This window comes from Mustela nigripes, chromosome 12 (assembly GCF_022355385.1).
Source record: "Mustela nigripes isolate SB6536 chromosome 12, MUSNIG.SB6536, whole genome shotgun sequence".
NCBI classification, from domain to species: Eukaryota; Metazoa; Chordata; class Mammalia; order Carnivora; family Mustelidae; genus Mustela; species Mustela nigripes.
Genome location: NC_081568.1, coordinates 77,470,762 through 77,495,537, shown reverse-complemented (window position 1 = coordinate 77,495,537; position 24,776 = coordinate 77,470,762). Strand labels below are relative to the sequence as shown.

The 24,776-nt window shown below is 46.5% G+C and overlaps 3 protein-coding genes across 3 annotated transcripts; 1 reads left to right on the top strand and 2 right to left on the bottom strand.

Annotated features, from left to right (window-relative positions):
• The first annotated feature begins 9,734 nt into the window (after positions 1 to 9,734).
• Positions 9,735 to 20,862, top strand: LOC132027548 (uncharacterized). The gene is made up of 12 exons (XM_059416350.1): positions 9,735 to 9,867; positions 10,126 to 10,193; positions 10,461 to 10,580; positions 11,411 to 11,488; positions 11,764 to 11,846; positions 12,547 to 12,633; positions 13,787 to 13,920; positions 15,048 to 15,256; positions 15,329 to 15,412; positions 17,642 to 17,797; positions 18,610 to 18,768; positions 18,847 to 20,862. The coding sequence occupies exons 1-12, from the start codon at positions 9,735 to 9,737 to the stop codon at positions 19,006 to 19,008; spliced, it is 1,473 nt and encodes a 490-aa protein (XP_059272333.1). The 3' UTR covers positions 19,009 to 20,862.
• A 10-nt stretch (positions 20,863 to 20,872) lies between these two features.
• Positions 20,873 to 21,993, bottom strand: LOC132028588 (probable UDP-sugar transporter protein SLC35A4). The gene has a single exon (XM_059417745.1). The coding sequence runs from the start codon at positions 21,991 to 21,993 to the stop codon at positions 20,956 to 20,958; it is 1,038 nt and encodes a 345-aa protein (XP_059273728.1). The 3' UTR covers positions 20,873 to 20,955.
• Positions 21,994 to 22,344: 351 nt separating this feature from the next.
• SLC35A4 (solute carrier family 35 member A4) lies at positions 22,345 to 24,585 on the bottom strand. Its single transcript, XM_059417747.1, has 3 exons — positions 24,483 to 24,585; positions 23,220 to 23,318; positions 22,345 to 22,553 (listed from the first exon to the last, which is right to left on the bottom strand). Exons 1-3 carry the CDS (start codon positions 24,495 to 24,497, stop codon positions 22,356 to 22,358), a joined length of 312 nt encoding a protein of 103 aa, XP_059273730.1. The 5' UTR covers positions 24,498 to 24,585; the 3' UTR covers positions 22,345 to 22,355.
• Positions 24,586 to 24,776: the final 191 nt, after the last annotated feature.

Genomic DNA, 24,776 nt, shown 5'->3' with positions numbered 1-24,776 from the left:
AGACAGAGATCACAAGCAGGCAGAGAGACAGGCAGAGAGAGAGGAGGAAGCAGGCTCTCTGCTGAGTAGAAAGCCCAATGCAGGGCTCGATCCCAGGACCCTGGAATCATGACCTGAATTGAAGGCAGATGCTTAACTGATGGAGCCACCCAGATGCCCGTTAATATTTTTTTTTGAGATTTATTTATTTTAGACAGAGAGAGAGATCACCTGCATACAATTGAGGAGAGGGGCAGAGGGAGAGGGAGAAAAAATCTCAAGCAGACTCCCCACTGAATGCAGAGCCTTACTCGGGGCTCCATCCCACAACCATGAGACCATGGTCTGAGCAGAGATGAAGAGTCGGTCCTTAGCTGACTGAGCCACCCAAGTGCCCCACGTTAATTGTTTTTTTTTTAATTTTTTAAAAAGATTTTATTTACTTACTTGACAGAGGGAGAGAAGGAATACAAGTGGGGGAGTGGGAGGGAAGAAGCAGTCTTTGGTTGAGCAGGGAGACCCCATGTGAGGCTCAATCCCAGGACCCTGGGATCATGACTTGAGCCAAGGGCAGATGCTTAATGACTGAGCCACCCAGGTTAATTGGTTCTTAAGATAAGAGAAAAAAATGTTTGTATGCAGATGGGAATAATCCAGTAGAGAGGGAAAACTTGATGATATAGGAGAAAGAAGGGAGTCTGGAGAAATGTCCTTGAATAGGTAAAAAAAGGACTGGTACCTAATTCACCAGTAAAGGGGTTGGTCTGGGGCACCTGGGTGGCTCAGGCATTAAGCGTCTGCCTTTGGCTCAGGGCATGATCCCAGGGTCCAGGGATAGAGCCGGGCATCAGTCTCCATGCTAGGCAGGAAGCCTGCCTCTTCCTCTCCCACCCAACCTGCTTGTATTCCCTTTCTTGCTTTGTCAAATAAAGAAATAAAATCTTAAAAAAGGGAGGGGTGGCCTTCAGATAAGCACACATACGTCAACTTATAGTCACCTGGCTGGAAGGCAGAGTATTTGAGTAAAGATGCTCCTGCAATAACAGGAGACAGTGGAACTTCTACCAAATTAAGCTCTAAATACTGATCTTCTTATGGCAGGCACCTCATTGTTCAGGATTCAATTCAAATATTACCTCATCTGAAGGAGCCCCTCCTGCCTCATCATCCTGATTACAACATCATACGTTATTTTCTTCAAGCATTAATCTCAATTGGAAATCATCTTCTGTATTCATACTTTTTTTGTTTGTTGAGTATTGTGTTGGAAGTACCATGACAACTGCTGAGGGCAGCAGTGGTGTCAGTGTTGTTTACTTCTGAATCTCTAGTCCCAAAGACAGTGCCTGGCACAAGGTAGGTGCTCCATTAATCTTTATTGAAAAACTGATTGAATGAATGGAAAGAGTGGGCTGAGGCTTTATAGCAGCCGTGAGTTAAGTGAGAAAAAACTGATTAGTGTTTTGCTTCATTAGGGTCAAATAAAAATATTTTTCTGAGGTTGGAGGCCATAAAACATGTGTCACATTTCCAGTCACAAGGCATGTAGCATTTTCTGATAAGACAGCATATAGCAGCACAGGAGTAGGATTCAAACATTCAAAATTGGGGGTGGGTAAAGTTTCTGTTCAAAAGGGTGATGCAGGAAGATTCTGAACCCAACTTCTCCCACTGATACACTGAATCTATAGCTATGCATCATACAGTTTCTTCTGCGGAAAAAAAAAAAAAAAACCAACAACAACCTAGAAACTGGCAGAGCAAAATTGAGGGTGGGTATACAGGGCAGCCCAACTGAGACTCAAGGATTGAGCAAGTTTTGTTGATAAGGCAGGGCCCTAGACAGGGAAGGAAGTAACAAGGAGTGAGAAATGGATTAGGAGAAGTAACAGTTCTACTTCCACATGTACAATGAATTTGGATATCTGTTGGGGTGTGATGAATTGTATATTTGTAGGACTGAGGTCATAGAACTTCCATTTCTGAGCCAAAAAGTCTCCCTGTAGCTTCCTCTTTTGTTCCTGTGCTGTCATCTGGAGCCAAATGGACGTCAATTCTTTTCCTCAGAAGTCCTTGTATCCTGAGTCAAGAGTTTCTGCTCTTTCCCAAACAGTCTTCTTTTCACCAACACCCCCCTCCCCTGCCTCTTATCATAATCAGAACTCCCTTATTCTCTAGATCAGGAGAGGCTCTTTATGAGCCACCTCAAATTACCTACAATGGAAGAAGTTTGAATACTGACCTGTATCTTTGAGGACATAAAAAAATTACCAGTGGTTTTTTTTTTAACTATAGTATTATATATGATAGGTATGATATTGTGATAATTTTTTTTCTTTTTTTAGATTTTATTTACCCATGTGAGAAAGAGAGAGAATGACGGAAAGCATGAGGAGGGAGAAGGTCAGAGGGAGAAGCAGACTCCACGTGGAGCTGGGAGCCCGATGCAGGACTTGATCCAGGGACTCTGGGATCATGACCTGAGCCGAAAGCAATTGCTTAATCAGCTGAGCCACCCAGGTGCCCAATATCATGGTAATGTTTAAGAAAGAGTGCTTGACAAATCATAAGAAAAGAAAACTACAGTCTAATATTCCTTATGAGTATGAATGAAAGAACCCCCAATAAAATACTAGAAATTGACTCCAGCAATTTATAAGAAGAATGTATAAAAAGAATTATATACCATGACCAATTTAGATTTATCCCAGGAATGGTTGGTTTAACAGCTGAAAATCAGTCAGTGTAATACACCATATCATATCAGGATAAAACATAAAAATATGATAATATAAATAAACACAGAAGCATTTGATAAAACCCAACCCCTTTCATGAAAAAAAAAATTAGGAAGAGTATCCTCAACATGATCAAGGGCATCTACAAAAAAAGTAAGTCGATATCATAGCTAATAATCAAAGACTAGGTGCTTTTGCCCTGAGATGAGCAACAAAATAAGGATATATGTCCTCACCACCTTCATTTGGCATTGTTCTAGAGATTCTGGCCATGACAATTACTCAAGAAAAAGAAACAAATGACATCCAGGTGGGAAAGAAAGAAGCACAACTATCTAAATTCATAGATTTTATGATCATGTATATTTAAAAAGTCCTGTGGAGGGGCACCTGGGTGGCTCAGTTGGTTTAACAACTGCCTTTGGCTCAGGTCATGATCCTGGAGTCCCAAGATCAAGTCCGGCATTGGGCTCCCTGTTCAGCAGGGAGTCTACTTCTCCCTCTGACCCTCCCCCTTCTCATGCTCTCTCTCTCTCTCTCATTCTCTTGCTCTCAAGTAAATAAATAAAATTTTTTTTAAATCCTGTGGATTAACTAAAATATATTAAAACCAATCAAGTTCAATAAAGTTGTAAGATACAAGCTCAACGTACAAAAATCAATTTTATATCTATACACTTGCAACAAACATAGTGAAAATGAAATTTCAAAAAAAAAAGTAATTTACAATAGCATTAAAAGAAATACAATGATTAGGAGTAAATATAACCAAAGAAGAGCAAACTTAAACTCCTAAAACTACAAAATGCTATTGAAACAAATTAAATAAGATCTAAATAAATGGAATAACATCCCATATAGATGGATCTTAATATGTTAAGATGTCAATTCCCCCCAACTGATCCGCAGATTCAACTAATGTCTTATAAGAATCTAAGCTTTTTGTATAAATTAACAAGGTGATTCTAGAGTTCATATGGAATTTCCAAAGATGCTATAGACAAACAATTTTAAAAAACAAGAACAAAGTCGGAGGACTTACAATTCCCTATTTCAAAACTTTTTGTGAAGCAATATAATGAAGACACTGTGAAACCGGCACAGGGACAAACATGAAATCAGTGAAAGAGAAGTGAGAGTCCAGAAATAAACCCATGTTTCTATGGACAGCTGATTTTGACAAGGATGTTGAGAACATTGAATGAAGAAATCTTTCAAATAAATGGCACTGGGACACCTGGATATCCAGATACAGATGAATTAATTTGTATCCTTAACTTAAGACTGTATACAAAAATTAACTCAAAATGGATCGATTACATAAATATAAGAATTAAAACTGTAAAGCTCTTGGAAGAAAACACAGAAATTAATCCTCATGACCTCTGATCTGGCAATGAATTCAGAGATATGACACCAAAAGCAAGAACAACAAAAGACAAAAAGAATAAACGGAATTTCATCAAAATTTAAAACTTTCCTGCATCAAAAAGCATTATCAAAAAAGATGAAAAAACAACCTACAAAATGGGAGAAAATATTTGCAAATTATATATCTGATAATGGTTTAGCATCCAGGATATCTACACAGCTCCAAAATGGAGCTCTACTCATCAACAAAAAAGACAATTCAAGTAAAAACTGGGGCAAAGACTTACATAACCATTTCTCCAAAGAAACTATACACATGCCTGAAAAGATGCTTAACATCATTCTTCATTAATAAACTGTACAGGACAAACAATAATTAAAACCTGAGCAAAGAACTTAAATCCATATTTCTTCAAAGAAGCTAAACAGATGGTCAAACAGGCATGTGAAAAGATTCTTAAAGTCACTGGTCATTGAGGAAAGGTAAATCAAAGCCATAATGAGGCACCACTTCACACCCACTAGTCTGGCTCTAATAAAAAGAAAGAAGAGGGGACGCCTGGATGGCTCATTCAGTTAAGCGTCTGCCTTTGCCTTTGGTCATGATCCCAGGGTTATGGGATTGAGTCCCACAAAAGGCTTCTTGCTCAGTGGGGAGCCTGCTTCTCCCTCTGCCTGCCATTCCCCCTGTTTGTGTGCTAACTCCCTCTCACTCTCTAATGACAAATAAATAAACTTGGGGTGAAAAAACCCAGAAAGAAAGAAGAAGGGCGTCTGGGTGGCTCAGCTGGTTAAGCATCTGCCTTTGGGTGGGGTCATGGTCCCAGGGTTCCATAACAGTCTTCTTGCTCTGCAGGAAGCCTGTTTCTCCCTCTCCCTCTGCTGCTCCCCCTGTGTGTGCTCACTCTTTCTCTTTCCATCAAATAAGTGAAATTTCAAAAAGAAGAAGAGAAAGAACTGTTGGTGAGAATGTGGACAGATAGGAACCCTCACATGTTGCTGGTGGGAATGTAATATGGGGCAGCCACTGTGAAAAACAGTTTAGCTGTTCCTCCAAAAGTTAAATGTATAATTACCATATCATCCAGCAATACTACTTCTAGGTATATATGCAAAAGGATTGAAAAGGGATATGTAAAACAAAATTTGTACCAAAACATTCATAGCAGTGCTGTTCAACTCAACTATATGACTAGATTAAAATGGAAGACTGCAAACCTGGGTAGCTTTGCCCTGGGGGACATTTTAATCACAAAATAGAGTGATAAACTGGACTAATAACTCTTATTTTTTTGTACCAGATCTACACAGTGAGATATAATATGCCACTGGCATTGATAAGATTATACTATTGATAGGCATGGGAAATTTAGTTAAGGCCTCCTGTGCCTATGCCACACTGATTCATTCTGGGTGGCTCAGCTCGTTAAGCATCTGCCTTTGGGTGGGGTCAAATGTTAGGCACACATAAATTTGTTACCCCCTTATTTACAGTTTAACTCTGCAGTTTCAGTTCCTCAAGCCTGTGTCACAATGCCTACATCATTCACTACTCTTCATTTCCTCACGTAGGCATTTGATCATCTCACATCCTCACAAGAAGAGGAAGGATGAGCCCAGTAAGAATAGATAAGATTCTTTTCTTTTCCTTTTTTCCTTTCTATTCGTTTAAAGATTTTATTTATTTATTTGACAGATGGCAATTACAAGTAGGCAGAGAGGCAGGCAGAGAGAGAGGGGGAAGCAGGCTCCCTGCTGAGCAGAGAGCCCGATGTGGGGCTCAATCCCAGGACTCTGAGATCATGACCTGAACAGAAGGCAGAGGCTTTAACCCACTTTAACCCACTGAGCCACCGGGCATACCTCCTTTCTCTTTTCTTTTGAGAGAGAGATCACACAAGCATGAGCAAGCAGGGGGAGGGGCAGAGGGAGAGGGTGAAAGAGGATGTTAAGCAGACACCGTGTCCATCATGGAGTCTGACGTGGGATTGGATCTCATGACCCCGAGCTGAGATCATGACCTGAGCCAAAACTAAGAGTTGGATGCTCAACTGACTGAGCCACTGAGATGCCCCAGCAATAAGATATCTTGAAAGAGAGAACATATCCACATAATTTTTATTATAGTATATATTGTTTTAACTGTTCCATTTCATTATTATTGTTGTTAATCTTTTACCTTGGCTGATTTATAAATTAAACTTTACTATAGGTATGCATAAGAAAAAGCATAGTATATATGGGGTTTGGAACAATCTGTGGTTTCAGGCATCTTATTGGTTGTCTTGAAATACACCCTCCATAAATACGGTGGGGACTACCATATTCATGTTTTCATTATTGTTCTCTTATATAAATACTTTATGAAATGTAGATAATCAAACAGGTATGACCCTTTTGCTATTAAGGGATCCTTGGTGAAAAATCATCAAGTGGTTTGTGATATAATAAAGAATATATCTGGTCTTTGTATCGAGTTGAAGGAGCAGAGCTTCAAAAACCTTTGGGATTTCTTGAATGATAGGAGTCTCTCTGCTATGTTAATGAGGTGACTTCTGGCAGGACCTCCAGATAGCTTCCGCTGAGAAGGCTGCTCATCAGAAGAAACAACCAGGACATTGCCTGGAGTTGAGTTCAGTCACATAGCCTATGATTTTATGAAACATATGCCTACATAATGAAATCTCAATTAAAAATAACTTTTGTGGCACACCTTGACTCCACAAGGACAGAAATTCCTGTGCTCAGGCCCCTTCCAGACCTTGCCCTATGTATCTCTTCATCTGATTGTTCATTTATAATAAAAAGGTTCTCATAAGTAGAGCACCTTCTTGAGTTCTGGAGTCTTCCTACTGAATTATTTTTTTTTTCCTTTTTTTTTTTTTTTTAAAGATTTTATTTATTTACTTGTCAGAGATAGAGAGAGAGAGAGCGAGTGAGCACAGGCAGACAGAGGCAGAGGGAGAAGCAGGCTCCCCGCTGAGCAAGGAGCCCGATGTGGGACTCGATCCCAGGGTGCTGGGATCATGACCTGAGCCGAAGGCAGCTGCCCAACCAACTGAGCCACCCAGGCGTCCCCTTCCTACTGAATTATTGAAGCTGAAAGGTAGCAATCGGAACCCCCAAATCTGTAGCCAAGTCAGACAGTAGTGCAAACAGCTTGGGGTTCCTAGTTGTGGCTGTTATCAGAAATACAGGCAGTTTTGTTGAGGACCTTGTGGGAACTGGTGCTAACTCCGGGCATTAGTGTCAGAATTGGATTGAAATATAGGACACCCAATCGGTGTCAGAGAATTGGTGTAAGATACAGTAAGTATAATGTGCCTTCCTCAGTTATGTAAGTCATTATAGCAAATTATGGAGCCTGCAGAATAGTGGGGTTGATGGATCTGTAATCAAAGGAACGAGACTAATACAAAGCGAAGGTCAAGCAAAGCTTTATTTCACGCTAAGCATCGAGAATCAAACCAGTCGTTCAGGGCAGCCTCTTACAGAGAGGGCGACCCTCCCAGTCTTTTCACCTCTGTCAGGAAAAATCATTCAGTCATAGAAAGGAAAGAAATCTTGATGCATGCTACCGTATGGATGAACCTTGAAAACATTATTCTGAGTGAAAGAAGCCCGTCACAAAAAGAACACATGTCATTTGTTTTATATGAATATCCAGAATAACCAAATCTATAGAGACAGAAAATAGATGAATGGTTGTTTAGTGATTGTAGTAGGGTGGGGTTAGAGAGGTGATAATAGAGGAAACAAAATTTCTTTATAAAGTGATGGGAATGTTCTAAAATGGTGTTAATAAAACCCATTGAAATACTTTGAGTGGGTAAAATGTATGATGTATGAATTAAATCTCCATAAGGCATCTTTAAATATGTTTAAATTTTGGGGTGCCTGGGTGGCTCAGTGGGTTAAAGCCTCTGCCTTCAACTCAGGTCATGATCTCAGGGTCTTGGGATTGAGCCTGGCATAGGCTCTCTGCTCAGCAGGGAGCCTGCTTCCTCCTCTCTCTCTGTCTGCCTCTCTGCCTACTTGTGATCTCACTTTCTGTCAAATAAATAAATAAAATCTTTTAAAAAAAAAAAGAAAAAATCTATTTAAATTTCAATTCAATTTAATTAACAGATAGTGTATTATTAGTTTCGGGGTAGAATTTAGGATTCATCAGTTGCATATAACACCCAGTGCTCATTACACCAAGTGTCCTCCTTAATGCTCATCACCCAGTTACCCTAGGCCCCCACCCACCTCCCCTTGAACAACCCTCAGTTTGTTTCCTATAGTTAAGTCTCTTATGGTTTGCCTGCCTCTCTGTTTTTATCTTATTTTTCCTTTCCTTCCCCTGTGTTCATCTGTTTTAAACAGTTTCTCACATTCCATGCGAGAGAAATCATATTTGTCTTTCTCTTGACTGACTTATTCCACTTAGCATAATATCCTCTAGTTCTATTCATGTCATTGCAAATGACAAAATTTCATTCTTTTTGAGAGCTGAGTAATGTTCCTCTGTGTGTGTGTGTGTGTGTGTGTGTGTGTGTGTGTGTAGAGAGAGAGAGAGAGAGAACAATGTCCAGATGTCTACTGACAGATGAATGGATCAAGAAGATGTCATATATACCCATCCATTCATCTGTCAGTAGGCATCTGGGCTCTTTCCATAGTTTGGCTATTGTGGACATTGCTGCCATAAACATTGGGGTGCACATGTCCCCTTGAATCCCTAGGTTTCTAATGTTTGGATAAATACCTAGTAGTGCAAATGCTGGATTATAAGGTAGTTCTATTTTTAACTTTTTGGGGAAACTTCATACTGTTTTCCAGAGTGGCTACACCAGTTTGCATTCTGTCCAACAGTGTAAGGGTGTTCCCTTTTCTCTTCATCCTTACCAAATTAAGCCATTGTCTTTTTTTTTTTTTTTAAGGGTGGTTATCTTCTGTAAATATGAGCTGAAATAGCAATAGAAGACACATAAGACGTTTGGGATTTGCTTCAAAAAAAATCCATAGGGGATGGGGAGGGGACCAGAAGAGATAATACTAACCATTGGTTGATAATTGCTGAAGCTGAGAGCTTGGAGGATCATCATATTATTCTCTCTACAGCTGCATATGTGAGGAAAAAAAAAGAAGAATCTGATGCAATGTTCTGACTCAGAAAAGAGGGGACTGTTGGGATACCTGGGTGTCTGACTTTGCCTCAGGTCATGATCCTCATGGTCCTGCTGGGCTCCCTGCTCAGCAGGGGGTCTGTTTGTCCCTCTCCCTCTGCCCCTCCCTGATTGGTGTTTGTGTTCCTACACTCTCTTTCTCTCTCAAATAAATAAACAAGATCTTTTAAGAAAAAGAAAGAGGGCAACCCTGTCAGGACCCCTCTCACTCCTGAGAGCTTTTTCTGCCTCCCTGCTGAATAAGCTTCTATCGCTTATATTCACTAAGATGAATGAATGAATGAATGAAGAAATAAAATTTTAGAAAGGAAAGAAAGGAAGGAAGGAATGAAAGAAGGAAGGAATGAAAGAAGGAAGGAAGGAAGGAAGGAGGGGACTGTCATCTCCTTTGATAAGTTGTTGTTTAGAGGCCCTCCCCAGAGCCCTCAGGTCAAGGAGATGAATTATTGAGGGGAATCGGAGAGGCACAGAAGCCATGGAGTGTGGAGAGGCAGCTAGCACAGGGGCTGCTTTGGGCCAGGACAGCTCAGTGTCCCCAGCCCTCATGGTCAACCCCCAGGCCAGGCTGATGGTTGTGGTGGAAATAGAGGGAGGGCAAAGAGGATCAGGTAAGAAATTCTTACACATTCATTCTTAGAGGGAGTGCAGCCTAGGGGCGCCTCTTGGGAGAGGGGAAGGATGGCGTCATTTTACTGCTTCAGCTGCTGCTGCTGTGCTGAGATGCTGTTTGAGGGAGCTCTGCCTTGCAGGGCCTCTGATCCTGTGCATGGTTCCCCAGTTAGGAAACTGAAGCCAAAATTGAGAGCAGGACCTAGGAGTGCTGGCAGTTTTCCCTCTGAGAGTTGATATCTATCCGTCTTTCTCAGGCCCTACAGTCCTTCTGGAGGGGCCCAAGAGCATCCGCTTGCTTCAGCCGGGTACTCCAGATGCCCAGGTAAAGATGGGATGGGGTGCGGGTGAGGGCTGGGGAAGACAGGACTGACAATGCTGAGCCTAGCCCTCCCCACAGGAACAATGCCTCACCTTTGACAGAGTCCTGGGCTCTGATGCCGCTCAGGTAGGGGGGTTTTAGGGAGCTGGGAGGAGCATGGGAGCCCTCAGGCTCCTAGATCCTGGAGTGCTGAATGTTTCCCAAGCCCTTTGCTCAGACAGACTGGGTCAGGGCACCTGAGATCAGGGGATGTGTTTGTGTCCCCTGTAGGAGGCTGAGCAGGAGCTGCTAGCACGAGTCCAGTCCACACTAGGCTTGGTGGCCCGAGGGTACAGTGTGGCCCTATTGCTTCGGGGTCGGGAAGCAGAGACACCCCGGCTTGTACCTCAGGTGAGTCCCAGAGGAGCCACTGGGCATAAGTCTCATGAGGCCCAGGTGTTCCTTCCTCCTGATACCTTTGAGAAACTTCCCTTCCCCTTCTTAGCTGGATCAGATTCCCCTCCTTGTGGTTCCTATAGTATACTATGGTCCATACAGAATGTTTTGCCAGGGATTTTTGCCTAGATTTTGACAATCTAGGCAGCGATTAAGAGGTAGGTCAGGGAAGGTGGGAAGCTGGGCCCCAAGGAGTAAGGGTCAGGGAGGGGTGGTTTGCAAAGATCAAAGATCCAGGGAGGTCTAATCTTCACAGTTTTTCTTAATACTGATAATAAACTTGACAGGGACGCCTGGGTGGCTCAGTTGGTTAAGCAGCTGCCTTCAGCTCAGGTCATGATCCCAGTGTCCTGGGATCGAGTCCCACATCGGGCTCCTTGCTCAGCAGGGAACTTGCTTCTCCCTCTGCCTCTGCCTGCCATTCTGTCTGCCTGTGCTCGCTCTCTCCCCCTCTCTCTCTCTGATAAATAAATAAAATCTTTAAAAAAAAAATAAATAAACTTGACAGTTTTGTTTTCAGGGCTTCATGAAAATGCCCCCGAAATCAAAATAGCTACTTCAGAAACCTGTCATAGGCCCCTGCCATAGGAAACAGCAGGTCTCACTGAAAATGTCTACTCATGTGACCGGCTCACTGTGAACCATGAGGCCTGGGGCTCTTTCTGTCCTGGAGACTGTGTCTGTAGCACCTAGTGGAGAACCAGGTGCAGACTTCACCCTCAGGAAGTGCTGAATTATGGATTCAACCTTTCTACATCCCTACTGAACCCCTTTCTCCACTTTAGCTGTTGCAGATGCTGTTTGAGGAAGCTCTGCCTCCAGGGGGCCCTGATCCTGTTCTTACTACCCTTAGCCTGGTGCAGGTGAGACCCTGCAGGGAGGGGGGCCTGGGAACCAAGGCCCCTGCTATGTGGCAGAAAGTGCCTGAGGCTTGGGAGCAGCCAGAAGAGCTTGAGCCCAGCCTCATTCTGCTGCTCGCTGGTGTGGGCTTGGCTCTCCTGAGGTCTCCTTTTTCCTGCCTGAAATGACTGAATTTTGGGGCCCTGATTGGCCCATAGGGCCCCAGTGAAAGGATCGTGTGAGCTGAAGCCTGGAAAAGGCTTTATGTGTAACCAGTGTTGTGCTTGCGTGATTCCAGCTCAGCCCCTGTGGGAAGACTCGGGACCTGCTCTCTCCAGGGACAGAGAACTTGTCAGTGCTAGATGTGTCCCCCCTGGGCTTGTGAGTATTTAGGGCCCAAGGGGATCTGAGGGTGCTTGTCTTAAAGCAGGGCTCGGGACGCCTGGGTGGCTCAGTTGGTTGGACGACTGCCTTCGGCTCAGGTCATGATCCTGGAGTTCCAGGATCGAGTCCCGCATCGGACTCCCAGCTCCATGGGGAGTCTGCTTCTCTCTCTGACCTTCTCCTCGTTCATGCTCTCTCTCACTGTCTCTCTCTCAAATAAATAAATAAAACCTTTAAAAAAAAAAAAAAAAAAAAAGCAGGGCTGAGACCCCCACACCCAGCCCTTGGAGGTTTCTCCCCACTGCCATAAACTTGGGGTCATGCTTATCACAACCCCCCTCCTCTTCCCTGCATCCCATATCCCCAACCCTCTCATTCTTCTTACCCTATCCTTCTATGTCTCTTCAGCTCGGTCCTTATCATCCTTGGACAGCTGAGCATCTCACTGAGCAGAACTTCAGTTTCTCCATCTGCAATATGGGAGAAATTCCAACTAGCCTGTTTCCCTCACTGGGCAGATAACAGGAGGAAAAAGGAGATCGTACAGATGAGAGACTTTTAGGGGATATACTGAGCTTGGAACCTTAGGGATGATTCTCACAGGCTCTTGGGATCCCATCTAGCTTCCAACACAGAGGTTCTGGGGCTGGACAGGACCCTGGTGCTTGGGAATTGAGCTCAGCCTCCCTTCCTCCAGGGTAGTGGAAAATGCCAGTGAGGTGGAGGTGTCTGACTCAAGAGTGGCCTCGGCGCTGTACTTGAAGGCTGCAGGCGATGAAGGCAGGTGAGGACAGAGGGCACCTGTCACCTTCCACCCCCGTCTCTTAGGTGTTTGGTTTGATCCTACCCTCTCCTCCATAGGGCCTGCTCTCTGCTCACTGTCACCATTTCCTGCCTGGGGCCTGATCCTCCTGAGGGGCCTGGGATTCAGGGCATGTGGCGAGGGGCCTTGAGGATCCTGCAGCTCCCCAGAGCCCTGTAAGTCTCATGGAGTCTTCTGACTACTTTGGGGAGTGGCGGTTTGTGGGGAGGCTGAAATATGGATGCAGAGACCCAGGGCAGCCCCAGAATGTGTGTGGCTTTCTAGGTTCCCTAATGTGTGTGGGAATTTTCCTTATTCCCCCCAAATCTCACTCCTCACTTTTCTTTCCTCCCAGTCTTTCCATGCATCTGTTGTTTGCTCCAACTGTTATTTTTGCTCATTCTTTCATCTTTCAATGTTTTGAGGGACTGTCCTCTAGCATAGCTGTTCTGCCCTGAGAGCATTAGAAGGTAAGTGATACAAAGCCCTTTTGGGGAAAACCTAAATAGCCAAAACAACACACACAATTCCTTGGGAACAAGATCTACTCAGCTCTCTCCAGAGCCAAGTACCCCCACCAGAAATGCAGACTGTTGTCTTCAAGACCACCTCTGTGCCGGGGAGGAGGCTGGGGGTGGGGTAAGTGATAACACCACAGAGAGCTCAACATATTTAAGTTGGCTTTCTCCCAGTGAAGCAATCCCTTGGTTGCTCTAAGCCTTGGACTTGGATTGTCCCCCCGAATTCTAGAAAGGTTGACTCTGACCATTTTTGCCAGACCGTTCTGACAAAGGACAGACTCCCAGAGTTCCCCACTCGGCCATTTTTGTGGATGTCACCTTGCTTTGCCATTTTTAATTGGGTGATTAGTCTTTTATTACTGAGTTGTAAGAGTTCTTTAAATATTCTGGATGCAATTCCCTTACCCAATAGACAAAATAAATTTTGAACTATGAGAATATATTGTGTAATTTTGAAAATAATAAAATAAAGATCTATGTAAGGTTGCCAATCTGCCTGGTGGTACACAGAAGTTACTGGAAATAGTCAATCTTTCCATCAGAATGTGATTTGGGCCAGTTTCTTTCCCTATCCATCAGAGGACATCTCTTTTCTTCCTCCTTCCCTTGGGCAGAGATTGCCCCCTGCTGCAGGTATTGGCTGGTAAGGTTATTGGTGAGGAGGTGGAGGGCTCGTTGCCCTGGATTGTCTCGCGGCTCCTGGAAGGAAACAACTACAGTGGCCTTCTTCTTCGCCTGGACCCTCAAGGTGGCCTGAAGGGAGGGTGTGGGGTTCTTGGGGAAGCTCTGGGATCTAACTTATGCCTGATCCACCCTCTCACCCAATCAGCTGCAGTCCCAACCGCAGTGCAGAGAGAGCCTGACCCTCTGGGAGGGCCAGGATTCAGAAAAGTTGCGGGATGGCTAGGTTGCCAAAGGCTGGAGAGGCAGGGCCAATAGAAAAGCAACCCCCCATCCTTCAGAGACTTTCAACAGTTTACCAAACATTTTTACACTAATGGCTTTTATTCTTACCACAACTCCATGAGACACATATAACTTAGATGAGGAAAGAGAGGGAAGCGTAATTTATAAACAAGGAAATGAAAGATCAGAGGAGGGAAAGAACTTGCCTGTTTTCACAGACTTATTAAAAATCAGGCCTCTGTGAAATGATATGATGTCAGAGACGTGGGGGAGGCCAACTGGAGGGCACAGATCAAACAAGAATGATTAAGATTTGATAATTATTGAAGCTGGGTGGTAAATAGATGGGTTTCCTGTTCTTTGTATATGTTTGAAATTTTCTATAACAAAAGTAAAAGAAGAAGAAGAAGAAGAAGAAGCAGCAGCAGCAGCAGCAGCAGCAGCAGCGGCGGCGGCAGCAGCAGCCTGACTCTCTGTCTCCCAAACTAACAAACACAAATTCATTTGATCAATATACTCCCAGACCATGCACTGTGCCAGGCCCTGTGGAGTGAGGAGGATTAATTAGGGCAGTTCATGCCTTCAAGGATAAAACAGTGAAAGAAAAAGTGTGTTTATCCACTGGCCGGTTTGGTATCATGATTAAGGGCCCAGGCCTTAAGGTCAGACAGAACTGGACTTAAGTTTCAGCTCTGCAACTCATCAGGAAATTCCTTGACTTCTCTGAGCTTCATTTGCTTCATCTGGAAAATGTGGGAGTAAGACAAATGAGAGTTGTATTGAAGCATTATGTGGATAAAAAAAGGGAATCCATGAAAAGCCTTAGCACAGTGCCACCAAGTACACATAAATGCCTGATAGGTATTAGCTCTTTTTATAAATAATTCCATTAATAAAAATTAAAAGTATTACAGGCAGTGTGCTTTGGAATCCAGAAGGAGTGATTCTCTTTGAATGTCCCCTCACTAGGTGGCTCCCTGAGCTTTCTCTGGGCTGCTCTGTTGGGGGCTGAGGGAAGGAGGATGCGGGCGAAACAGGTGAGGCCCACCCTGTGGGATGCAGTAGAAGAGGGCCGGGCCCGCCGGGCTGGCCTGAAGAGCCTGCGTTCAGGCCTCCTTGGAGACAACCTGACGGACAGTGGGCTCAGCCAGTTGGGCAGGGCATTGCGAGAATTGCAGGTAAGCAAAGTGAGGCCTGGAGGTGCCCCAGAGAGCAATGGCTGGAGCCTACCCTAAACCCCCTCTCCATAGGTAGTAAAAGCCTGGAGCCGGCGCCCAGGGAGCCAGATGCTCAAAAGGGTGAAAGCTGAGGCTGTGAGGCTCCCAGAACTACAGGTAGGTCTTCTCATTCCACCTCTTAGGAGCCCCATTGATGTCTGCCTTCACAGAGCACTATGAGGCAGCCCTTCCTTCGTTCACTATTTACTGATTTCCCAGACATTTATTGACTTCTCACTACATGTCAGGCATAGTGCTATGTAGACCCTGGGAAATCCCTGTCCTCATGGAGTTTATAATTTCTGGAAAGAAACAATTTTTAACACCATCATCAGCGCTTTGAAGGCCCTATCAACACAGGGTTCTATGGGGGCATCTAAGTTAGTTTTTTTTTTTTTTTTTTAGGCATTTTTATTTTATTTTATTTATTTATTTGTCAGAGAGAGAGGGAGAGAAGTGAGAGCGAGCACAGGCAGACAGAGTGGCAGCAGAGGCAGAGGGAGAAGCAGGCTCCCTGCCGAGCAAGGAGCCCAATGTGGGACTCGATCCCAGGACGCCGGGACCATGACCTGAGCCGAAGGCAGCCGCTTAACGAACTGAGCCACCCAGGTGTCCCTTTTTTTTTTTTTTTTTTTTAAGTTAGTTTTGACATGAGAAGGAAGGAATATTTCATGGAAGAAGTTGACCCCTGAAGGAGGTGAAGAACATTGTAGGCACAGAATATAACAGGCAAAGTCTTGAAAAAATAAGGGAGAGGTTGGTCTCTTTGGGAGACTGCAAGCGGCTCATTTTGCTGGAGAATAGTTTGGGAAGAGTCAAGAGAGAAGGATTAAGTTGTGAAGTCCAAAAAAAAGGGGTGAAGTGGGGGTCAGTTCATAAAGGGCTTTGTGAATTTATTGAGATATTTGGACTTCATCTTGAAGGTCAACAGGGAAACCATAGAATTTTTTTCAGCAGAGAAGACCAACACAGCTTACATTTTTCAGGTGAGCAAATGGGAGGCTCAGAGAAGGGATCTGAGCATCTCGGGGTCACTGATACAATCAAAGGTAGCAGAAGGGTAAACGTGCCCAAGTCTTTAGACTCAATATGGTACTTTTTTTTTCCTTTTTTATTTTATTTATTTGACAGAGATCACAAGTAGGCAGAGAGGCAGGCAGAGAGAGAGGGGGAAGCAGGCCCTGCTGAGCAGAGAGCCCAATGCGGGGCTCCATCCCAGGACTCTGGGGATCACTCTGGGATCACCCAAGGCAGAGGTCTAACCCACTGAGCCACCCAGGCACCCCTCAATATGGTACTTTTGCATCAGTTTAGAGCATGGCCTCTCCTGTGCAGCAGGGGGCACTGTCCTCCAGGATTTGACACTGTGTGCCTGGACGGCTGCTCCTGTCCATCTCCTGGTCCTTCCCTTTTCCTATTTCCTTACAACTTGTTTTTCTAGCCCCAAGCTCTGGGAATTAGGCAGGGAAGCTTCCATTTATTGAGCAGAGCCTGCCACTTGTGCTTTAGGTGCATTATCTTATTTCATGCCCTCTACAAATTTTGTCAGCTCTATTTTACATGGATTCAAAACACTAGTCACCCACCTGAGGTCACACAGCTGACGAGAGGAGGGGCTGGCACCGCAATCTGTTTGATTTTAAAGCCCTGAGCTTAATTCACACTATCCTGGGAGGAAGAGTATGGAATTCTCACTCCTACTTTATTCTCAGCAGGTCATAGATTCAACAGCAAGCCAAAGCCCAGGATTCCAGGGAGAGCCCAAAGGTGGGTTTGAATTTGGGGGTGAAGCTGGGTATCTCCTCCACCTTTACTGGGCTTAACTGCATTTTCTTCCAGTGGTAGGAATAACAGCATCTCTAGGACTTGGACTCCACCAAAATCATCTTAGGGACTCTGAGGAACAGGTAATATACTTCATGTGCCCCAGAACAGCTGAAGTTGTTGGGACAGTGGAGTTGCAGAGCCCAGTTAATGTAGCTACTGCTTCTCGGTCCCAGCATCAGGAAGGAATACAGAGCTCCTGGCAAAAGAAAGACCCAAATGCCTATGTGATTCCTAAGGGGGAGGGGGCATAGGAAGGCTATTTTCCTACTGGGTCACGTTAAGGGTATAGAATCCTTCAAGGCCTCCATGGTACCTATAGGCAGAGCCAGTAACTCTCCTTTCTCCCTCTGACCTCCAAGTCTCTGTCCAGGTTCTAGGCCCTTATAGGCCAGTAGGTCCTGGATGTAGTTTTGGGAGCAGCCCTGGTAGTGGGGTTCTGTTGAAAAGCTGGACCCTGAGCCCAAGGCTGTGAACACACATGGCTTCTAAGCCTAGACTGATGCCACCTAGGCCTGGCAGGTCCCAGATGTGGCCTTGCAGTTCTTCTTGGCCCAGGCCCGGAGGAAGAGACTGCACGAACAGCACCAAATATGGATCCAAGAGGAACTGAAGCATTTGGGACAGGAGGAGGTGGTGGCAGGTGACCAGGTCAAAGCCCTGGTAGTTGGAAAGGAGGTAAGGAGGGTCAGGTAGGGAACTTGAGGCTTCTAATTGGTCCAGGCAATATGCTGGGGGTGGAATCCAGCCTCAATCACAATAGACTGGGCCATACCCTCTCTCATGGTCTTCACAGCTTTGTGGGGGACAGATGAAGTGATTTTCAGTGCTAAGTACTGTGATGCAGGGAGCTAAGGGCTTATGGGAACAAAGAGGTGTGCCTGACCCAGGCTGGAGTGGATCATAAAAGATGGCATTTACCTGAGACAAAAAAACAGATCGGCCAGAGGAATTTACTAGACTGAGCTCCACTTGGGCAGTCTGTACCATCACATAGAGGCACTGAGTAAATATAACTTGTTCGAGCAAAATCAGAAACAAAACTTGTGTCTATGGAAGTGGTGCAGATATGTTCTGAGGACAATACTGTATGAGCAAAAGTCCAGAGGGAAGCAGTGGCAAAGTACAGTCTGGGTAGAGCAAACTGTCCATCTGGCGGGTCCTGGCAGGTGCAGGGTCAGAGGTGAGGCTAAAGAGACCAGTGTGTGCCATGCCTCTGAATTTGGACTTCACCCCAAGAGTGACAGCAAACCACTGAAAGGCATGTGTCATCTCAGTTCTGTCTCTTGCTAGCCATATGAATTTGTGCAGGTTAGGTCACTTCTCTGATCCATGGTTTCCAAATCTATGTACCGGATTTGGAAAACTAAAATGGCAACTACCCCATATGTTTTTTTCACTGAAGAAAGTGAAATAATACACATGAAGTGTTTAGAAAAGAGCCTGGCACACAGGTAGCACTGAACAAAGAATATGTATTATCACTGAAGGCCTCCAAGGAGAGGCAGAGATGGCCCCGGGAGCAGACGATGCTGAGACTGCGGCTGGAGGCCCTTCAAGCAGAGCAGGACACTGCGGAGCAGGACCTTGCAGCCCTCTATGACCTGCACGTGCAGGCTGCCCGAGCTCAGACACGCCACATGCTGCAGGTCAGTGAGGTCAGAAGGCAGGCCTTGAAATGGTTCCAAGGCTGACTGGCTGACAAGCATCTCTGAATCTGGGCACAGGTATTCCGAGCCTGGCGAAGGTTGTGGGAGGAGCAGACCATGACCACAGAGCATCACCACCGCAGCCTACTGGCTGGTGTCCTACAAGACAACATCAACCTGGCCAAGCAGAACCAGGAGCTCCAAGCCCAGAACCAGCAGCTTCAGCAGGGAGTAGATTAGGCTGAGGCCAGTCATTGGCAGATTGCTGCCCTGGGGAGGGATCTGATGATCAGTAATCCTGCAACAGCAGCTTCCTTTCTCTTCATTCTTAAGGGGCTTAGAAGGGAGAGGGAGGGGGGACACAACCACCAAGTTAACCTTCATATGGATAATTAACAATACCACTAACCAGGTCTCACTGTGCCATTCCCTGTTAGGCGCCTAATACCCACGACTTCACTTTAGCCTTTCCTGCTACCCTATATAGTGGTAGGTACCATTTGACCCCCATTTCAGAGGTAAAACAACTAAGGCTTGGAGAGGTTAATTGCCCAAGGACAGTCAGCTATTAAGTGACAGAGCCAGAATTCGAATTCAAGCCAGGCTGACCATAGTTCTACACTGCAGACAGTGGTTCACAAGATGCAGTGTGTATTGGAATCATTTAGAGAGTTTATTAAAGAACAAGAAAAATTTAAAAAAAAAAAAAAGATTCCCAGACCCTACCCTACTTCCTAAGATCTCCAATAGGTCTCACTTATTTTTTCCTTTCTTTCTTTCTTTCTTTCTTTTTTTAAATTTAAGTTTAGTAGGTATTCTCCCACAGGAGCAGGGATAATGTTCCTCTGGCCATGAGGAGAGATGACACAAAGGAGTATCAATGACAGAACCAGAGGAAATAAAAATTAAAACCATACTGAACCCATGAGTTCTCTATCCTAAAATCTAGTTTGTCTTGCCAGGACCAGTACCTTCTAGTCCCAAGAATCCCTCCAAATTCCCCACCACCCTAGTTTTATGCTTCAGAGAAATTTGTAAAGTTCTATGACAGAGAATAGTCTCTACTCCATGGAGCCCTGAAGGAAATAATGCTCCTGGCAACAACCAGGAGAAAATAGTATTTTCTCCTAGTCTGTAAGCATTAAGCATTCTCCTAGTCTGTCCAGCATTAAGACATTCAAGGTCCAAGATGAACAAAATTATGTTTGAGTGAAGCTACACGGCACAGAAGGCACAAGACTATCATAGCCAACTGCAGGAACCACCTGCATCCCAGAACACTTTATTAAGACTTTATTGCTTACATAGTTAAGACACACTGATTGAGCGACACCAAATTTCCCTGTGCCTGGTTCCAGGTCACTCTGTGTAGAGCTTCCCTAAACTGTTGAGAGCTGGGACACTGCCAGGCAGGGGCAGGACCCAGAGTGCGAAGAATGGTACCTCCTAGGAGCTGTAGAAGGGGCAGTGGGCTTTGAAAGGGCCCTTGGGGTGAGCAGAGAGGTCAGGAGTGTAGCCTTAAGCCAGGGCCCAGGGGCAACATTCCCTGAGATGAGTCAAGCTCCAGCTCTCTCTGGGGTTTCCAGAACAAAGGCTGGGTGGGTGTGGAGAGCAGCACGTTGGAGGGAGCATGGGGCACTGTCTCCAGGTGTTGCTGGAGCTAGGGTAGCTTGGAAGGGTGGCCTGGGTGATTGGAATAAAAGGGGTGGCAATCGGGTTTTCCTGCATTACAGTGAGGGATGAATGTCTCTAATGAGGGAGTCATGTACCAAAGCTGGGCTGGAGTAGCCCGTACCAGGCCTGGGAGCAATGGGTCTGCTGGGGTGACCACTGGTGGCAAGGAAAGCCAACTGTTGCCCATGCCCCACTTCAAACAACTGCATTCATGCAGGATGAGGCAGGGAGCCTCCTCCATTGGGGGTGGAGTCATTTCTAAGGCCTAGGTATTGATGTTCCCCCAATCCTTAGCGTGGATGAACTTCTGAGATCTTTCTTTACTCAAACCCAGTCTTTAAGTCTCCTGAAGTAACCCTTCGTTCACCCACCTCCAGGGACTAACCTGGCTGCTCTCACCTCCCCAGCTTTTGTCACAAGGCACTTGTTACAGGGCTAGCTTCTGAGGAAGGGTCGGGAGGCAGCTCTGACGACGGTGCCCTACCCAGAAGTCTGGGTGGAGGGGGTCAGAGGCTAGTGACTGCCATAATAGAGGCGCACAGCCAGACCAATGAGCAGCGTGGCCAGGAAGAAGGCAGCCGTGAGCTGCAGCCGCAATAGGGCTGCTGAGAGCACGGCATTGACCACCAGGGAGCAGGACACAACGAACAGGCGTGTGATGCTGCTGCCGTGCTTCATGACAGCTGACATGAGCAGTCCATTCAGTGCCTGGCTCAGCACCACCAGCGCTGCCCATCCGGAGAAGCCCTCCAGGAGGCCCGGGCCGGGGCCACCACCTGCATGCAGACCTAGGTTCAGGAGCACACCGAAAGTGTAGAGGAAGAGGTTCTGAAGGGCGAGGGGCAGCCGCTGTCGCTTCATAAGCAGTTCTGTGTACACGGACGACAGGCCTGAGATGAGGCAGTATAAGATGAGAAGCAGCAGTCCCAGTGGAGTGACATGTAGGGGCATGGGGCCAGCAGCAGCTGCTGAAGGCGGTCCAGGAAGTGTGTTCCCAGGGTCCTGGAGGCCACCTGCTGCATAGCAGGCCCCCGCTGCCATCAGCAGCAGCAGTGCTAAGCCCTGGCGGGCAGAGAGGCGGTGCCGGAGACAGAGGCAGTAGAACAGGGCCGTGCTTCCGATCTTGAGATTGCTCAGCACCTGGTAGGTGCTGGGGTCCATGTAACGTTGAAGATAGATCACCAGGTTGTTGTTAGCGCCGTAGAGTAGGGCTGATAGTGCAAAGGGGGCAGCCTGGCGCCATGGTGGGGCCCCTTGGGGCCATGCTTGCCAGCCCACCAAGAGGGAGAAGGCGCACAATAGTAGCTTCGTCAGCTCGGTCAGCAGCACAGCCGAGGAGGGCCGAAAGGGCACTCTGCCGTTTACATGGCACAGTGCCAGTAATGGGGCATGAGCACCGTACATGGCAGTGGACAGGAGTAGCATCAGGGTCCAGCGGGCCTGCCTGGGACGGCCCAGGCCTGGTGTACCCCCATCCTCTACACTCATGCCCAAACCAGACCCTGGCTGGCCTGGGTAGCTAGCAAGGGGGCAGCAGGAATTGGAACACATTTGGGTAAAATCAGTAGGGAGCCAGCGCCTAGGAGGGAGGAGTTGTGGGACATCGCTAGACAGAATACTGAGAGTCAGAGTCAGCTGCAAACTCCACAGTCAGGGCTGGAAGAGGAAGTGGCTGGTGGCCCTAAAAGCCACAGTCTTGGGGCCAGTCCCATGAGGTTAAGGAGGGGCGTCCAAACTGTTGGCTGATAAGCCACTCTACCCTCTGCAGGAAGGAAAGCAAGGATGAAGGCTGTGGGCAAGTTGGAGATGGCAAAAGGGTGACAAGTGGGGAAGCCAAATATGGTGTCCGTGGTTGAAAGACCTCTACCTGCAGGCCCGAGGTGCTCATCCTTCCTCCCCCATGGGATCCAGAGCTAGTCAGGCCCCTTTCGCAATGATCGAAGATAGTCCCTCAATGTCTTCTCCACATTGGGCACGGCATATGCCTGAGCTGCGTAGATGCCAGTGCAGGTACCCACAGCAAAGCCCAATACTGCGGATGCCCTCAGTTTGGCCACGACATAGCCGGCTAAGAAGCCCTTGAGGAATGGGGAGGACATGAGTGAGCCATCCTGTGGAGTAAAATGAAGGAAGAAACTCAGCCAGGGTCTCCCTTCTCTATCCAGGATCTACTCAAGCTGGCCCTAGAGCATCCCACCACTAGCTCCTCTTTACTCTAAAAAGCTGCAGTATTGTCTCCAAAGATTTTCTCGAGGTTCTGGAGGCAGAAAAAGAACCTAGAAGTCCTCATCACACAATCTCAGAACACCATGGTTAGAAGACTCCAACGACAGAATCCTAACCCCACAAACCTATAGAGATGTCCCTGAGGAATCAGACCCATCTGCTTCTCCAGCCTCACTTCCTCACTTTATCATGCTCTGCATTACTGCAGCCAAAGTTAAACTATTTTTACTCCCCATGTTCATCATGCTACCTCCAACCATGAGAGCTTGGCATATATGGTTTCATCTGCCTGAAATGTTCTCTCCTCTCCTCTTTACCTAGTTAACTTCTACTTAGGATGCCAGTTCAAGTGTCATTTTCTGTTTTTTTTTTTTTTCCATCATTTTCTTAGGGAAATTTTCCTTGGGGTCACAGAGAACCCACCTCAATAACCATTTGCTAAATAAATCTTTAGTACCCATTCAAAAGTGTATAGGGCAATGCATCCCAAGGGTGGTGGGATGGGGAGTCAGGTGGGGGGGTGGGGGAGTGGTAGGCAGGTGCAACTTTACCTGGCTCACACCACTGCTGACTTCGTCTTCTACACGCTGCTGCAGGCGTTCCAGCTGGTTCTTTAGAAATGCCAGGTCCTTAAGCTTGGGCAGAGAATCCTAGAACAAAAAAGAAGCATTCTTTCCAGCAGGTTAACGCAGCTCCATTCTCTGCTCAGGTCTACCAGAGGCTGGGTGGATGGGGCTGTGAGCATGAGAAATCTCATCTTCTAAAAACTTCCTGAGGGGCGCCTGGGTGGCTCAGTGGGTTGGGCCTCTGCCTTCTGCTCAGTTCATGATCTCAGTGTCCTGGGATTGAGCCCTGCATCCCGCTTTCTACTCAGTGGGGAGCCTGCTTCCCACCCGCCTGCCTACTTGTGATCTCTGTCAAATAAATAAAATCTTAAAAAATAAAAAGTAAAAACTTCCTGAGATGATAGTGGTAACAAAGAAAAGACATTCAAAAGTGAATTCCCAAGGGGACCACAGAGGGCGTGATAGCCGTGATCTGCGTCTGTGAAAACCATTACAGAATTTTATAGAACAAGAAGTGTGTAGGGAGGCAAGAGGAACAGCTAGGGCACTTTCAATTAGATTTATCAGGCTGACTGCCTCGATTATAGGCTGCCTGAAAGTTGCAACCAGCCCGTCTTGCCTACTGGATCCCCAAGCCCAACACAAAGAAGACTGGTAAGTACTTAGTAAATATGCGGATGGTGCTGAACTTCAGACTGAGAGTGAATAAAGGCGTGAGGCAGTTTCCTGGACGCCCTGGGGGTAAATCTGATTTCTGCCCGGAATTCCCAAACTGTGACTGGATGCGCTAGCTGGGGTGAGGGTGGGGTGGCTGTCTGCAGAAGTGCGGGTGAATGAACTGAGTGGCTCTGATCATCTCGAAGTATGAAATTCAGTGTAAGCGCAAGAGAGTTTGAATGAGAATGTGCGTGTCCTTGTGGCTTGGAAACATCGTGTTTCTAGACATGAAATTTCGTGGGACTGGGGAACGCAAAAGAGTGAGGATGCGTCAGGGTGAGTGTGTCTTAGTGTGTACCAGTAATTAAGGACTGTGAGGGTCTCAAGAGAGGACACCTGGGAGATGTCCGGCTCTGCTTGCCTCGCTACTCCACTCCCCAGTGTTGAGCCAGTCGCAAGAGTATAAACCCGACAAGAGTAAAAGCCCCATAAAGGGCACCTCTACGCGAGAGGCTCCAGTGTCGCCTCTCCCAAGGACCAGAACGGTGTGAAAACCACCCCACATTGCAGATAACCCCCACATTCACTCACCTTGTCATCCGCCATCTTCCCCGCCGAACTTGTGGCGCAGGCGCAGCCCCGCCTCCCACTTGCCAAGTGCTACGGCCATCTTTACTGAGGGCGGAGGCACTTCCGGGGCATTTTTGGAAAGGGTGCCGGTGCTCTCCCCTCGGCGGAGCCCCTGTGGTCTCATTCTTTCACGTTCTCTCACGTGACCAGTCCGGCGCGACACAATTTGTGTGTCCGCGCTCACACGACCCGGACGCGATGAGCTCACTGATACGCATGGGCGCCCTGCGCACGTTCGTCTTTCTGGTCGTCCGT